This window comes from Carya illinoinensis, chromosome 4 (assembly GCF_018687715.1).
Source record: "Carya illinoinensis cultivar Pawnee chromosome 4, C.illinoinensisPawnee_v1, whole genome shotgun sequence".
Lineage (NCBI taxonomy): Eukaryota > Viridiplantae > Streptophyta > Magnoliopsida > Fagales > Juglandaceae > Carya > Carya illinoinensis.
Genome location: NC_056755.1, coordinates 2,914,580 through 2,929,568, shown reverse-complemented (window position 1 = coordinate 2,929,568; position 14,989 = coordinate 2,914,580). Strand labels below are relative to the sequence as shown.

Genomic DNA, 14,989 nt, shown 5'->3' with positions numbered 1-14,989 from the left:
CCTTTATTTTTTTTTTTTAAATGACGGGAACTGTATAATTACATTATTATCCACCAGCATTCCAAAAATGAGAGAATAAATATAAATACTCATTTCCGAGATTGATTGAGATAGCTAAAATCTTTGTGTGGAGTTTGACATTTAACATCTCCACTATTGCTTTTTTACATGCCTTTTAATCCATATATGACATGAGTTCTTTAATAGACCATATCCCTTACACTTCGCAGTATCTGAAGAAAACTCAGGGGAGCTCAGAAGTTGTGGTCCCAGAGACTGAAGAAGCTGGATTCTTCCATTTATCTTGTACCAGAGTCATTGCAAACTAAGGTTAATCAATAACCGCTAGAGCAGGCTCCATCTTCTTCTTCCTCTCGCTAAAGCTACGGCATGAAATCAAGCTTGGAAGACAACACTGCACAGGCCTAATTGGTTTCTCTTTTTCTGTTAAAATGTCTCCATTTGGGGTCCTTTCACTACTACATACAGAGTTAGTTCCATAAGGAGTGTCATGTGCCGACTTTGGAGGGAGGTCAAGTACGGTTTGTTTAACTTTTATCTTTCCCTTGGAAATGTTCAGATTACCTGAGGTGTTTTGGTCCTCAATATCTAGGTCCTGCTGGATGCTCTCTTGGAAAAGTTCAACCAGTTTCTTTTTGGGAGATGGATTTGAAGTGGAACCAGGAATTCTGTCCTCTAAACGCGCTTTGTTGGCTTGAGGGGTCCCCGTAGAGAAGTTATGATGGACTGGAGTGTTGCCACGGGAAGGGGTAAAATCTGCAAAAGAATCAATGAATACAACAAATTTAATGGGGCCAATAAACTTATATTTCTACATGTCTGTCTCCTGCATTCTCTGTTCCTTACATAGCTCAGCTAAAAAGATATAAAACAGAAGACAATCATTATAAACAACCATCGGATTCAAGAACTGTACTGCCATGAACCATTTTTGCGAGAAAAAATCATTTCTTACCACCATTGACACTAAGAAAATCATCCTCGCAATCCGACTCTAACCAGGCTTGGGAGTCAAAAAAAGTTTCCTCCTTGCTTTCTGCAAAAAAGGCAAGACATAATTCAACTTAAAGCCTAAAATATCTACCAAGAGTAACTCGTTAAATTTTTCTAAAGATTCAATTTTGAAGGGCATGAAACTAACTACTTCAGTGGCATTTGCCCCTAAACATTATTTCAGACCTATTGCCAATATTGACCTTCTTTCCTTTCTAGGAATGACTTGTTGGGAGAGAGCCTAACAATGCATTGCATTATGTACAAATAACTAGACACACACAAACACATCCCCATTTTTCAAAATTAAGTGGTCTTGATGGATTTAAAAAAAATATATTGAAAACTGCTTTTCATTAACTCAGACAAGCGAAAAGAGAGCCCAATATAATTTTTCCTTTTCATGAACTCAGACAAGGCTGGGTGATGGATGGACCAGTATATTCGCTATGGATGGGTTAATCAGATTTGAATGAATTGTTGAGACAGAATACAATAAAGCTAATATCATGAAATTATATCCTCAAAGATTCACTACAACCACCACATTTGCATTTTAGAAGCATGGCCAAAACCAATGGCCCACAGCTACACATCATTGGAGATAATAACACTTCTCATCTACCAAAAGTTGGACACAAGACAACGGTTTACAACTGACTCTGAGTTAACCAAGAAGGCATGTCGGATAACAGAGTTCAGACTGCCAAAGTAGAGGCCTAATTCCCACTCTGTTTACCTGCTCCAATATCAAGTTTCTGATGCAACAACATCTTCATGGGTCTGGGGCTACCCTCCAATCCACAATCCCCACCACATGGCAATGTGTCTAACTGCTATATTTTTTAATCACGGGCAGGAACTGTGACAAAAAATTATTGAAAACAACAGAAGGTTTCCTCAATTGTTTATGATGCCATTTTCAAGCACAAAAGAGTGGATGGCAGCTTTATTCCACTCCATTGTCTTCCTTAATATTCCACCGCAAGAACATAATCTATTAGTACTGAACAATATCTATCTTCCTCCATGGCTATAACGACTAGACCCTATTAGCCAAAACCATGAAGGAAAATCTATTCTGCATCAAAATGATTCTGAAAGTGAGGTGAATAGTGATGTCACACCATACAAACTGATTTTTCCACAGATTTTTCCACAGAATCTGCCATAGCTTTACCCATAAAAAGAAAAGAATCCGTTCCCTCGATATAACTGAAATAATTAAAAAAATAAATATCTAATAACATCTAATGAATAAGGCAGCTCAACCACTCAACACATGCCGGTTACAGTATGTTAACATATATAATAGTGGATATGGAAAACCAATATTATTAAAAAAAATGAGATGATTTCTTCACCATATAAAATCAAATACAGTAACCATATATACAGACCCCACCCTTGTTTCGTTTCAGATCGCACGTCGTTAAAAAAATCCAAAAAGAACCATTATTAAAGATCATCACTTTTCTAGACAGTAAGATAATTAGAAATAAAAACAGCCATTTGATTTCTTGCATTTCGTAATCAAGAAAAACAGACTGTTAATGAAAACTGAAAGTGAGGGGAAAAAAAAGGTTAACGACAATAACAAGGACCATACATACCGTAGCCTCCAAAACTCGTGGTTGACCGAGAAGCCGGCCACTGAGATTTAGCAGCGACAACGTTGTTGTTATTGTGAGTCGGAGGGTTCCCATTGGTGGGATTTTCCTTGATGGATGAGGGTGGAATCACGAGCTTGTCGTCTTTGGAGCGAAACGACAGTCTGAATTTCATGGCCGACTCCGAGTCCGAGTTTCTATGCAGCGATGCACACGAACCCATATCTCTCTCTAACCCAACACCGGTCCGATCATCACGAAGCTAGATAGAATCAGAGATGGCTTTCGCGCAGAGAGAGAGAGAAGAAAAAAGAAGTGGGTGAAGAAGGAACAGTGCGGTTGTTGGCGTTATGTGAAAGACTGAGAAAAAGGATGGCTGAAATGGCTGAGAGAGAGAGAGAGATTGGCCTTGAAAGGGAAGTTATATAATCAAGTAGGGATGTAAGTGTAAGTGGATTTTCCAGAAAATGGGACCCACTGTGATGTGTTTCATAGGTGTTGGATAATTTACCCATTTTACTTCAACCTATTTTCTTTTCTTTTCTATTTTTTCCTCTGCTGTGGGATTTGTGAAAATTATGTAAAGGAAGGAAGAAAGGCGCATTTCTTTGCCTTTTCAGGGAGGCTTGTTTTGGGGACCGTGTTTCCATGTGCTTTGTATGGCCAGGGAAGTCGTGTTTGATTGCATTGGATCATCAATCAAAGTTCCTGAAATTTAATAATTGTGACCTAATTTTCTGTAATTTAATAAGATTACTATTTACTATGAAATTATTGTGTATTTTCTACTCAATTCAGAGTAATTTAGTCAAATTGATAAATATAATATTTAATATTTAATTTATTAAATATAATATAATATTTAATTTATTATATTTAAATTTTAAATTAAATTATATCACATAAATAATATATGATATATAAGCTTTAAAATAACATAGTAAATATTTTTCATATATAACCAAACACTTCCCTTTGATGGGAAGATCCTTTTGGGGAAAATAAATTGGGCTGCAGATCTCAGGATTTGACCAACATAAAAAAATCTATCTGAATTCAAATAATAGGAATAGGATTAATGATAATAAAGGAAGGAAAAATAAAATTATGCAATCGTCAGAGAGAGAGTTGAAGGGTCGCCAAGTCACAAGCCTTGGCCAATCACGCTTGAGCGCGCCATTCCGGTCATAACCCAGAAGGTTGACCGCAGCCTCTAGCATGAAAAGTGCGCGTACATATCCAGCTGCTACTACTCTTCCGGTTTAATCATGCGGAAATTATGTGTATGCCCAATAAATATTATCAACAAATTCTTACCAATGTGTATACGAGAAGTAATTTCCTTTTCTTAATCCATTCCCTCAACTTTCAACCTCATTCTTTATTAACTTTTGAAAATGCCTGCGTATATAAATGTCGTAATAACAATTATTACGTGACATAATTTCACTTATAAAATTTAAATTTTAAATTTTATTTTTTGGATTAAATTATATTATGTAAATGATATATAGTATAAAGATATTTAAATATAATTATTCACAAATAGACATGAATTAAACACTTAAAACTTTGTAGTTTTTTATTAAAGTTTGTTGCCTCTTTCCTTAATCCGTGATCTTATAAGATAGATCGCAAACCTTCTTAAAAATAATCTCAAGATAATATGTAATAATACACCCGTCACTTTTATCACTTTCAGTAGAAGTCTCACTAATATCAGTGGTGATTTCATTGTTCATATTTAATTAATTTTTTTACTCGTTTATCGGAGAATCTCAAGTAATGATATATTTACCATTCTTTTACCACTACTTTACCACTTATAATGTATTTATTTTTTTATCATTTTCTTTTAAATATTTTTTTAACATCCTTAGTCATTAAGAAAAAATTTAAAAAATATATAATTTTAGTGATAGTCACTTGCTTAATTATTAAGTAAAAAAAACTTAAAAAAATAATAAAATAATAAAAAAAAAATTATAAATGTATCATTATTCGAGAATCCCACCTCCTCTTCATTGTATATTTTTTAGTTTAATGAAATTAATTTGTTTAGGGAAAAAAAAGGTGGGGTTTGTTGCCTCTAGGCTTAGGTTGCTCAGCTACTTAATAAAAAGAGAAATAAAAAAAGGCCAAGAAATGGCCGTGATAAGCTGCAAAGACGTCACGCGAAGAATCCATTGGCACTGTGGACAAGTTATGAGGAGGTCAGCTTGATTGAGAAATGACAACAGACATGAAATTTCGAGATAAAGCTGTAACAAAAGATGCATCCTTTCAACCCCCACCAATATCCAACTTTTCGTTTCGATCGGAAGACAAATTTTCCAAAAACAAATGTGATTTAGATTAGCAGTTCAGTGGAGTCGAAAACAACGGAATTAACCACCAAGATAACTAACTTTCTCTTCTACGAAAGAGATGGGTACGTAGGTGCATGCTACACATTATATATATTACCCTTTGTATATCTTGGATCATGCTTGTATTTTTTATTTAAAAAATTGAATCTTATGCTATCAGATTATCAGATTTTTAATATCTTAAAAAATTATTAAAATTATGCTAAGATATATATTTATATATGTGTGTATATTAATTGACGGATATGATCATTTCCATTTTAAATTATGTAAATAGTATATAATATTTTATGCTAAATAGATACTATCAATTTCAAAACTTATATCCAAAAATGTGTTTAATCTCTGTTTGTTTCTTATGAATGCGTACAAAGGGGGAGACCAGCCGGCTGTTGTTACAAGAAACGAGTACTATAATTATTTGAACAATAACTTTACAAATGTTGTCGTCAAAAACAATAAAGTAGTTCTTAGAATTCAACCACGGTATTATTATTAATGGCACTTACAGCCTGGAGCCATAAAATCTGCCAAAGCGCAAACTGGAGTTAGATGAATTGCCTTTATTAACATTAAACAGTACTACGTGCCCTTCGTTTTCCTCGGATAAGGGTTTGGTATGTCTCGCTTTTGTCTTTTCATTTTTCTCCTTTATTTTTTTTTTAAATTATTATAGCCACAAATAAATCATACAAAAATAATATTGATGACTTGTTTGGAATTTCGGTTACCAGGCTCAACTACCTACAACACAGATAAGATGGTGGCTCGGGATTACAAGTAACGTTTGATGCCTAAGTCAGTGTTCTATCTTATTCCTTTAAGAGAATTTCAGTAAACAATAGAGCATGAAAGCTAATTCTGACTTGAAGTTTGGTTCTTATATTACCAGCCAAGGTGGTCCCTTGTATCTTGTGTCCAAAGTACTTGTCTTTTGTACATGAGGACATTACTTTGCTACTTTTAACAGGGTGTTGCCTCTTGCTATAGGTTGGTTGGCACGATCACTTCCTGCGTACTCTTGTTAGTGATGGGGTAATGTCACACACACAATTGGGGACAAGTTGCTTTAGTGTGACTCCTACCCGTGTGTGTGTTAGTCTTTCAACAACGTGACTCTATCATTATGTACGTATATATGCAGGGTGGTGTCAAGAATGTTGGCACTCCACCATCCTATACATGTCTCACTATCACGTAGGCTTTGGACTTCTTCTTCCTCAACCCCTGGTCTTGCACGCAGCTCGTGGGTCGAGCATAAGGGTGTTCACTATAAATTTGGCCCAGTCTGAGACGGACATTGAACAACTAAAGGATTTATGTATTTCTTTCATGATTTTCACTGTTTACAAAAGCTCTGTTATATAGGAGAATTACAGGACAGTTTGGACATTTACTCAAGCACATGGTGTGCGTGCTGCCTAAAGCTATTTACTAGAATATTGTTGTAACCGTAAGCTGCCATTTTACAAAGGACTACCAGAAACCAACACAAGAGTATTACAGCAAGAGTGTTCTAGAAGTTTCTGGAGGAGCTTTCATGCTGAGAAGGCTGGACTGCTGCGTGTGCTGCTGAGGTGATTGCTGTGAGATTTTGCTTTTGATGAGGTGGATTCGGATCTTATTTGGGCTGAGCTGTTAATACCCTCCCGCGAGTCCATGATGGGAACCAGAGTGAGACTCGTTCTTAATTGAAGAAACCGAGATGATTGCAAGGGTTTGGTAAATATGTCAGCAAGTTGATCTCGGGATGCAATGAAGGCAACTTGTAGAGACTTGGAAGTGACACGGTCACGCACAAAATGAAAGTCAATCTCCATATGCTTTGTGCGTGAGTGAAGAACAGGATTTGCCGCAAGATAAGTAGCCCCCAAATTGTCACACCAGAGGGTAGGAGGCTGAGAGAGAAAAGTGCCAAGTTCTTTAAGCAGTGATTGAAGCCAAAGTAGTTTAGCAGTGGTATTTGCCAGTGCTTTGTACTCAACTTCTGTGCTGGATCTTGCGATGGTGGGCTGCTTCTTGGAACTCCAGGAAATTAAATTGGAACCAAGAAAGACACAAAAACCGCCTGTAGAGCGACGGTCATCAAGGCAGCCTGCCCAGTCCGCGTCAGAGAATGCGTGAAGCTTATAGGAAGAGGAAGGGAGTATGAGAAGGCCATAGTGAGCTGTGTATTTGAGGTATTGAAGGATCCTTTTGACCGCTTGCCAGTGAGGTAGTTTTGGACAATGCATGAACTGACAAATTTTGTTGACAGCAAATGCAATGTCGAGTCTGGTAAGAGAGCGATATTGAAGACTACCTACTGTACTATGGTAAAGGGTTGGGTCACAAAAATCAGGACCATCTGTGAGTGAGAGTCGAGCAGAGGAGGCCATGGGGGTCTGGGTAGGTTTGGCAAGGTCCATGTTGGTTCGTTTGAGCAAATCACAAACATACTTTGTTTGTGATAGGTGTAGACCGTGTGAGAGATGATGAATTTCGAGTCCTAGAAAAAAACGAAGAGGGCCAAGGTCTTTGACTGGGAAGAAGGAGTTGAGAGAGTGTAAAACAGAGGTGATAGCATCCACACTGGAACCAGTAAGAATAATATCATCTACGTACACTAAGAAGAAAAGAGTAACAGATGAATTTTTGTAAAAAAAATAATGAGGGATCGGATAATGATTGTGTGAAGCCAAACTCAAGAAGTTTGTTACTCAATTTGGAGAACCATGTGTGTGGCGCTTGTTTAAGGCCATAAATGGCCTTATTCAAGCGACATACGTGGGTGGGGTGATCGGGATGGATGAAGCCGACAGGTTGGGACATGAAAACTTGTTCTTGAAGGTCCCCATGCAGAAAGGCATTGTTGATGTCTATCTGCCGTAGGGACCATCTTTCAGTAACAGCAATGGAAAGTATGGTACGAATTGTAGTGGACTTCACAACAGGACTAAAAGTTTCGGAAAAGTCAATACCTGCTTGTTGATGAAACCCCTTTGCGACGAGGCGTGCTTTGTATCTGTCGATGGTGCCTTCCGATCGTCTCTTGGTGCGAAATACCCATTTGCACCCGACGAGATTGTGGATTCCGGAAGAAGGTACCAGAGACCACGTATTGGTGTTCATCAGTGCTTGGAACTCTTCGGCCATGGCTGTCCTCCATGCTTGATGTTTTGAAACTTCGGTAAAATTGATGGGATCCTCAGAAATGGGAGAAGAGAAAGTGAGAAAACTTCGGGGGGGTGGCCAAAGGATAGTTCCATCGGTGAATTTTTTAGGACAAAGAGAATTGGTTTTAGATCTAGTGATGATTTGATTTGTTGGGGAAGATTCGGCAGAGGATGAAGATTGCGAGGAGGGTTCGAGAATATTGAAGGAGGGAGATAAGGGCTGAGGGGAATCGGATTGAGGTGGAGTATCAGAGGGAGAAGGTGATGAGGATGGGCTGTGAGGGGTAATGGGCTCAGTTGGTGAAAGGAGTGGGCCCGTAGGAGGAGAGGGATGAGAATCTGGGTTATTTTCAGTAGATGGGGACGAGCTGGGTAGGATAGACTGAAGTTGAGTGGATTCGGTGGGCCGTGAGTGGATGTTATCAGAAGATTGGTTTGTTATGTATGGGAGCTAGGCGGGACATGGACCAAGAATGGATGGAAGAGGTGTTGGGGATGGATTTGAGTCCGATTTGATGGAGTGAGTGAAAGGGAATAAATTTTCATCAAATATGACATCTCTTGAGATGTAGAGACGTCCTGTAGGGAGATGTAAACACCGGTAGCCATGATGAGAGTCACTATACCCAATTAAAAGACTTTGTGTGGAGCGAAGATCCAGTTTATGTCGATTATAGGGTCGTAAGTGAGGCCAACAAGCAGTTCCAAAAACTTTGAGAAAATTGTAATTAGGGGGTTTAGAGAACAATTTTTCAAAAGGGCTAAGGTGTTGAAGTAAGAGAGTAGGAAGACGATTTATTAAATACACTGCAGTATGAAAAGAATCTACCCAAAAATGTTGAGGCAGTGAGGCATGGGCTATAAGTGCTAAGTCAGTTTCGACAATGTGTCGATGTTTGCGCTCAACAGCACCATTTTGTTGGTGAGTATGAGGGCAAGAAATTCGATGCGAAATTCCTTTGGATTGAAGAATATGACTAAGAGGATGAAATTCACCTCCCCAGTCACTTTGAATGGATTTTATTTTGGAGTTAAAAAGTAATTCAACAGATCGTTGGAATTTATTAAAAACTGAGACAACATCAGATTTTTGTATTAAAGGAAACCACCAAGTAAATCGAGTGTAGTCATCTAGAAAGGCAACGTAATAACGATATCCTTCACGAGAAAGAGCAGGGGCTGGACCCCATACATCGGTGTAAAGAAGTTCTAAGGGCTGAGTGGCCCGTTGATGGAGAGAAACAAAAGGTAATTGGTGACTTTTTGCTTGATAGCAGGCTGAACATGGAGAGTTGAAGTCTCAGGTTGAGACTGGAAGAGAGTGGTGAGACAGGACACGTTGCACAACTTGAAGAGATGGATGCCCAAGTCTAGAGTGCCACCGAGAGGATGTGGTGCGCTCGCCAACAAGAGCTTGAAGAGGTGATGCATTTGCTGGAAAAGTGTATAAACCATCACGCATGGAGCCACGAAGTAGAGGGGTCCCCGTTTTGGAATCCTTCACAATAAAATGAGAGGCATGAAATTCAAAATAAACTTGATTATCAAGACAAAATTGATGTACGGAAACCAAATTTTTGGTGATATGAGGAACATGTAAAATTTGCTTGAGATGAAAGGAACGGGAAGTAGAGGTCAAGAGAGAATTACCAATGTTGGAAATAGGTAAGGCAGTACCATCCCCTACACGAATTTGATCAAATCCATTGTAAGGGGTAGAGTTGAGGTTCAGATAAGAGAGATTTGAGGTGAGATGATTTGTGGCTGCAGTGTCTGGGTACCAGTTGTTGTCTGAGGTGGAATTTGATGAGGTGTAGTTGGCGGAGAGGGACTTTGGTGGGCCATTTTCGTATGCATGATCATAGCGATAGTAACATCGCAGCGCAAGATGGCCAACTTTGCCACAGACTTGGCAAGTTGGCTTGGAGTGCGGTAAGGGAGACTGATTTGGAGTCGTGGAGATGGGAAAGAAATTTGGACGTGAGGAAGTTGGAGTTCGACCCCTTCCTCGACCGCGAAAATTACCTCGGTAGCCTCCCCGAGTGTTACTACGACCACAAGGGGAACTGGAAGAGAAATTTACAGATAAGTCAGTGTAGGAGGGAAGATGGGTGGAGTGAGCAATGCGATTTTCGTGAGTGAGAAGAAGACTAAAGAGTTCTTCGGAGGAGATGGGTTCAACACGAGCTGTAAGGGTAGTAACTAGAGCATCGAAATCACTATTTAATCAAGCTAGGAGATAGGAGATAAATTCGATTGAGGATAGTAAAATACCAGCAGCAGCCATTGTATTGGAGAGATGTTTCACTTTTTGGAAATAGTCAGAAATAGAGGAGGAACCTTTTGACACAGTGGCAAGCTGAATAATCCTAGCTTGGGATTGAGAAGTGAAGAGTTTTTCCAGGGCATTCCATACTTGATAAGCGGTGGTGTAGCCGACGATTTAGGCAATAAGATTGTCAGAGAGGTAGGAGATGATAGCACTAAGAATAAGTTGGTCAGTATGAGACCATTCAATATATTCTGGATTGATTGTGGTAGAGTTGGGAAGAAAATGAGGTGGAGGAGGATTAGTGCCATCGACAAAGTGGAAAAGACGTTGGCCTTTCAGATATGGAACCATCTGAGCTCGCCAGAGAAGAAAATTGTCATTGTTTAATTTAACGGAAACAAGTTGGGAGAGGTGAGGAAGGGAAGAAGAAAAAGATTTTGGGTGGGGAGAGTTTTCAGAATGAGCTTCAGCCATGGAGACGTTTGTCTAATTGAGGCTCTGATGCCATGAACAACTAAAGGATTTCTGTATTTCTTTCATGATTTTCATTGTTTACAAAAAGCTCCGTTATATAGGAGAATTACAGGACAATTTGGACATTTACTCAAGCACATGGTGTGCGTGCTGCCTAAAGCTATTTACTGGAATACTGTTGTAATCGTAAGGTGCCATTTTACAAAGGACTACCAGAAACCAACACAAGAGAATTACAGCAAGAGTGTTCTAGAAGTTTCTGGAGGAGCTTTCATGCTGAGAAGGCTGGACTGCTGCGTGTGCTGCTGAGGTGATTGCTGTGAGATTTTGCTTTGATGAGGTGGAGTCGGATCTTATTTGGGCTGAGCTGTTAATAGACATAAGTATCCCTCCCAGTCAAGCTCAACCCAATAGGGGACTTCACATCCTGGAGAGTAAATTTACAAATTAACTTTGTTTAATATGACATTAGATTTATTTTATAATAAAAATAATTTATATATCACATTAAATCATATCAGTTTGTGAACTTATATTTATGAAATCTTTTATGGACAAAACATTTTTCTTTGCATTTTTTTAAGTGAGATATATCCTAGCTCATTGTGTTCAACATAAAATCATTGTTTAATCTGAACATGTTTGGGCCAGACTTCAGATCAAGTCTAAAACATTTTGGTAGCTTCCTAAAGCTGCCTCGGCATATTTGGTTTTTTAATATTTTACGGTAAGAAAAACAATTATTTATGATTAGTTAGTAACGGTAAAAATGACTTTTTATAATAAAAATAAATTTATTTTAATATAAAATAATTATTTCGATCAAATATAAGTAATTTCTTGTAGAATAATTTGCTTTTATTTTCAATACAGCCTTCCTTAACCATATGATCAGGTCAGGCACGAAAGAAGGAGTAGGCTTTATAAGGCTGAAAAATAAATGAAAACGAAAATAGAAATAAAACTGAAAAATTAAATAAGGCAAAAAGTTAGAAGAGAGGCGAACCCGCGTGCGTTAAAGACATGGTGCAGGGTGTATGTGTTTGAAGTTGAACGCATGGGCTTGGGCTGGCTCGGGGCGTCCAATGTCCATCATAGTTAATTCAAAAGAGGAGTGACGTGGAATACGTGAAACTACAATACTAATAAGAGAAATGGTAGTCGAATTCATAAAAGCCGACTCTCTCTAGATCAAAACGCTCTCGCTTATTTTTAAACCTTCACTCTAGATCTGGTTAGAGGGGGTGGGAGCTTCAGCTCCCTTCTTTCTTCCTCCTTCTCTTCTCCCTCCCTCTCTCTCTATGTAGTGTTTCGTTTTGTATTTTGTATTTTTTGGGGCCAAATAAAGAATAATTGTAGATTTGAAACTTTCCGACGACCATAGACCAGCACAGGCCCCTCCATGGTGTTGCCCAACCGCTGATCTTCAAGACTACAAAATATGGCACCAAACAGAACAGTGAGTAGCCCGCACACGCGGTTTGAAATTCTCAAAAATGTCAACTCGTGACTCTCATACACCACCAGGAAGCTTTCTGTTGACACCACGCACGACGCTTCTAGGTCTGTGAGTCTGGGATTTCCAAGATCGACCGTCCGATTTCCTCCCATAGTGCACACGCCACTACAACCTCTTGGAGAACTGTTTCTCTGGTTTTCGCAATGGTTTCTTATTGCATTTTATTTCGTGGCCTGTCTTTACTTTTTAAAAAATAAAAATTCAAAAAATAGTACTTTCAAACCTTAGTTCGAATGGAGTCGTCCCCTCCTCCCCCCTGCTTAGGTGGTGCTTATGGTGGGGTTGGTATCCCCTACTTTGCTTAGTCAGGATATGGGATTTTGTCACTCAGTTACTGTTAACTCTGTCGTGGATTGGGTTGTGCTATCTTTTAGATATAGGTCTTTAGAAATCTGCCATCTGGACTAGACCATGTCAGTCACAGTAGTGTGCTGGAAAGCTATTGACGTTTGTAACTGGTTTGTTTTTAAGTTAACTTTGTATATCATCTTTTAATAAATGGAATATGGTCTGTATTATAAAAAAATAATAATAATAAGAGAAATGATATGATACCCCTTATATTGAATGAATCATACAGTTTTAATTTATTTATGTTGGGTATTTCAAATAATTTCTTTTTTTAATATTTAATAAAATATTTCATCCGTGTCTATGTCTCTTCGGGTGGTTTAAGCCACATTAGTGGTCATTACCATTGATCCATCAATTATATATTATATATTATTTTTATAATATTTTTAAAATAAAGAAAATAATGAGGATACTTTAACAAATTATTTTTAAAAAATGATATATATACATGATAATAAAAATAATATGTACATATGTCTGGATTGAGTTTATAATAAACTTCCGATGAATGCTTGAAGTCCAAAATCAACACGTCTCTAGGCCCATTGTTTCAAAATGTTGGGCTGAGACTGATTCGGTTATTTACTGTCTTACCCTCCAAATACCCATAAATTTGAGCTCCTGCCTGCTTTCTCTTTTTGGGTCTAACAACATCGAACATCTGCTCTAGTCTAGACACAGATTTTGGAGTGAGATTCGTTATTTATTTATTTATTTATTTTACAAGATTTTTTTTTTAAATTTTAAAGTAGAATATATTCATATCATAAACTTTGATACAAAGATAGTAACAGAGTAATTATACAATAAGAGGAGAGTTTTTTCTGTTCCAAAAATCCAGAACACATGGAGGGATCTAGTTTAGGCTATATTTTCAAAAACTTGATTAGAAGCCGCCCATTGCGCCAAATGATGCGCGCATCGATTTTGAAATCGATGAATTTTTTTTGTAGTCCATTGTTCAAAACCTTGTAGCATGTAATGAATGTCTCTAGTTGTTGCCTGCATGGTCTAATCTATTGTAGCTTTCGAATTGTTGATAGCAAGTATTGCTTGTGCTGAGTTTCTTTCAATGATTATTTTTTTGATGCCTCTTTTCGCCCCTTTTGTTATTGCCATTAAAGCTGTTGATATTTCTCCAATTTTGGGATTGGTATTGTGGATGTTTTTTGCTTGTGCAAATAGAGGGATGCCCTTTTCATTCCTGCATATGGTTGTTATGATGCTTTTATTTTTTCTGACAACTACACCAAAACAGAGTGAGAATACTCCTGTTGGTGGTGGATGCCAATGCAGTTCCTGTTGAGATTCAATCTTGTTCCAGGCTGCTAGATGTTCTTTGAATTTTTGTGTGACTATTGTGACAAACTAGTGAATAGGAGGACACTGGGCACCATGAGTGATTTGATTTCTAATAAACCAGATGTTATCTACTGCAAGGGTCGCAAAATTTTGGAAAGGGTAGGAATCTTCTTGTGGTATGCCTAGATTTCTTGAGGAATTAAAGATAACTGAGATCCATTTATAGATAAGATGTTGAGCAAAAGTTTTAATATTTATTGGCCATCTAAATTGTCTCCATAAAACTTATTATCATAATTTAATAAGTGAAGCGATAGAAATTATAAATAAAGTGGAGATTTAGGAAAGAAAATGATAAATTTAATAATAAAAAATAATAATTATAATCGTAAGTGTGTAAGCATCGTATAATTATTTAAAAATAAATAAATAAATATTTGATTTATGTAAACAAGTTAATTAAAGTAATATCATACATCACATTACTATCTCACTTATACCTATTATATATAATAAGATACATTTATCATTAGTTAATGATAAAAATTATGTAATAAAAAATTATTTAATAGTAATAAATATATTTATTTCATTTGAGAGGGTAGGATAGTATTTTTTAATTCGTTTTAATAGTGAAACTGGGGCAAAGTTGGAACTACCCAAGAAGGGACTCGCTACCGAGTAGGTGAGCAATGATGGGAAAGCAATGCTACATATAGTCGTAGAATTATAAATGCCGTATAATTATTTTGAAAAAAAGTAGAATTTATAATTAAAAAATTAGTTTTTTTTTTCATGTGAGTTTCATATTAATTTATTTTTTTTAAAGTAACTGCACGCTGCTTGCATAATCATGACTGCAAATATGGATGCGGATTCAAAAGTTCCAAAAAAAGAAAAAGGAGGCCCCCCAAACGACG

At 37.4% G+C, this 14,989-nt stretch overlaps 1 protein-coding gene across 1 annotated transcript; it reads right to left on the bottom strand.

Annotated features, from left to right (window-relative positions):
• Positions 1-68: 68 nt before the first annotated feature.
• LOC122308375 (uncharacterized protein At3g27210-like) lies at positions 69-3,036 on the bottom strand. Its single transcript, XM_043121659.1, has 3 exons — positions 2,628-3,036; positions 977-1,057; positions 69-777 (listed from the first exon to the last, which is right to left on the bottom strand). Exons 1-3 carry the CDS (start codon positions 2,845-2,847, stop codon positions 332-334), a joined length of 747 nt encoding a protein of 248 aa, XP_042977593.1. The 5' UTR covers positions 2,848-3,036; the 3' UTR covers positions 69-331.
• Between the last annotated feature and the right edge of the window lie 11,953 nt (positions 3,037-14,989).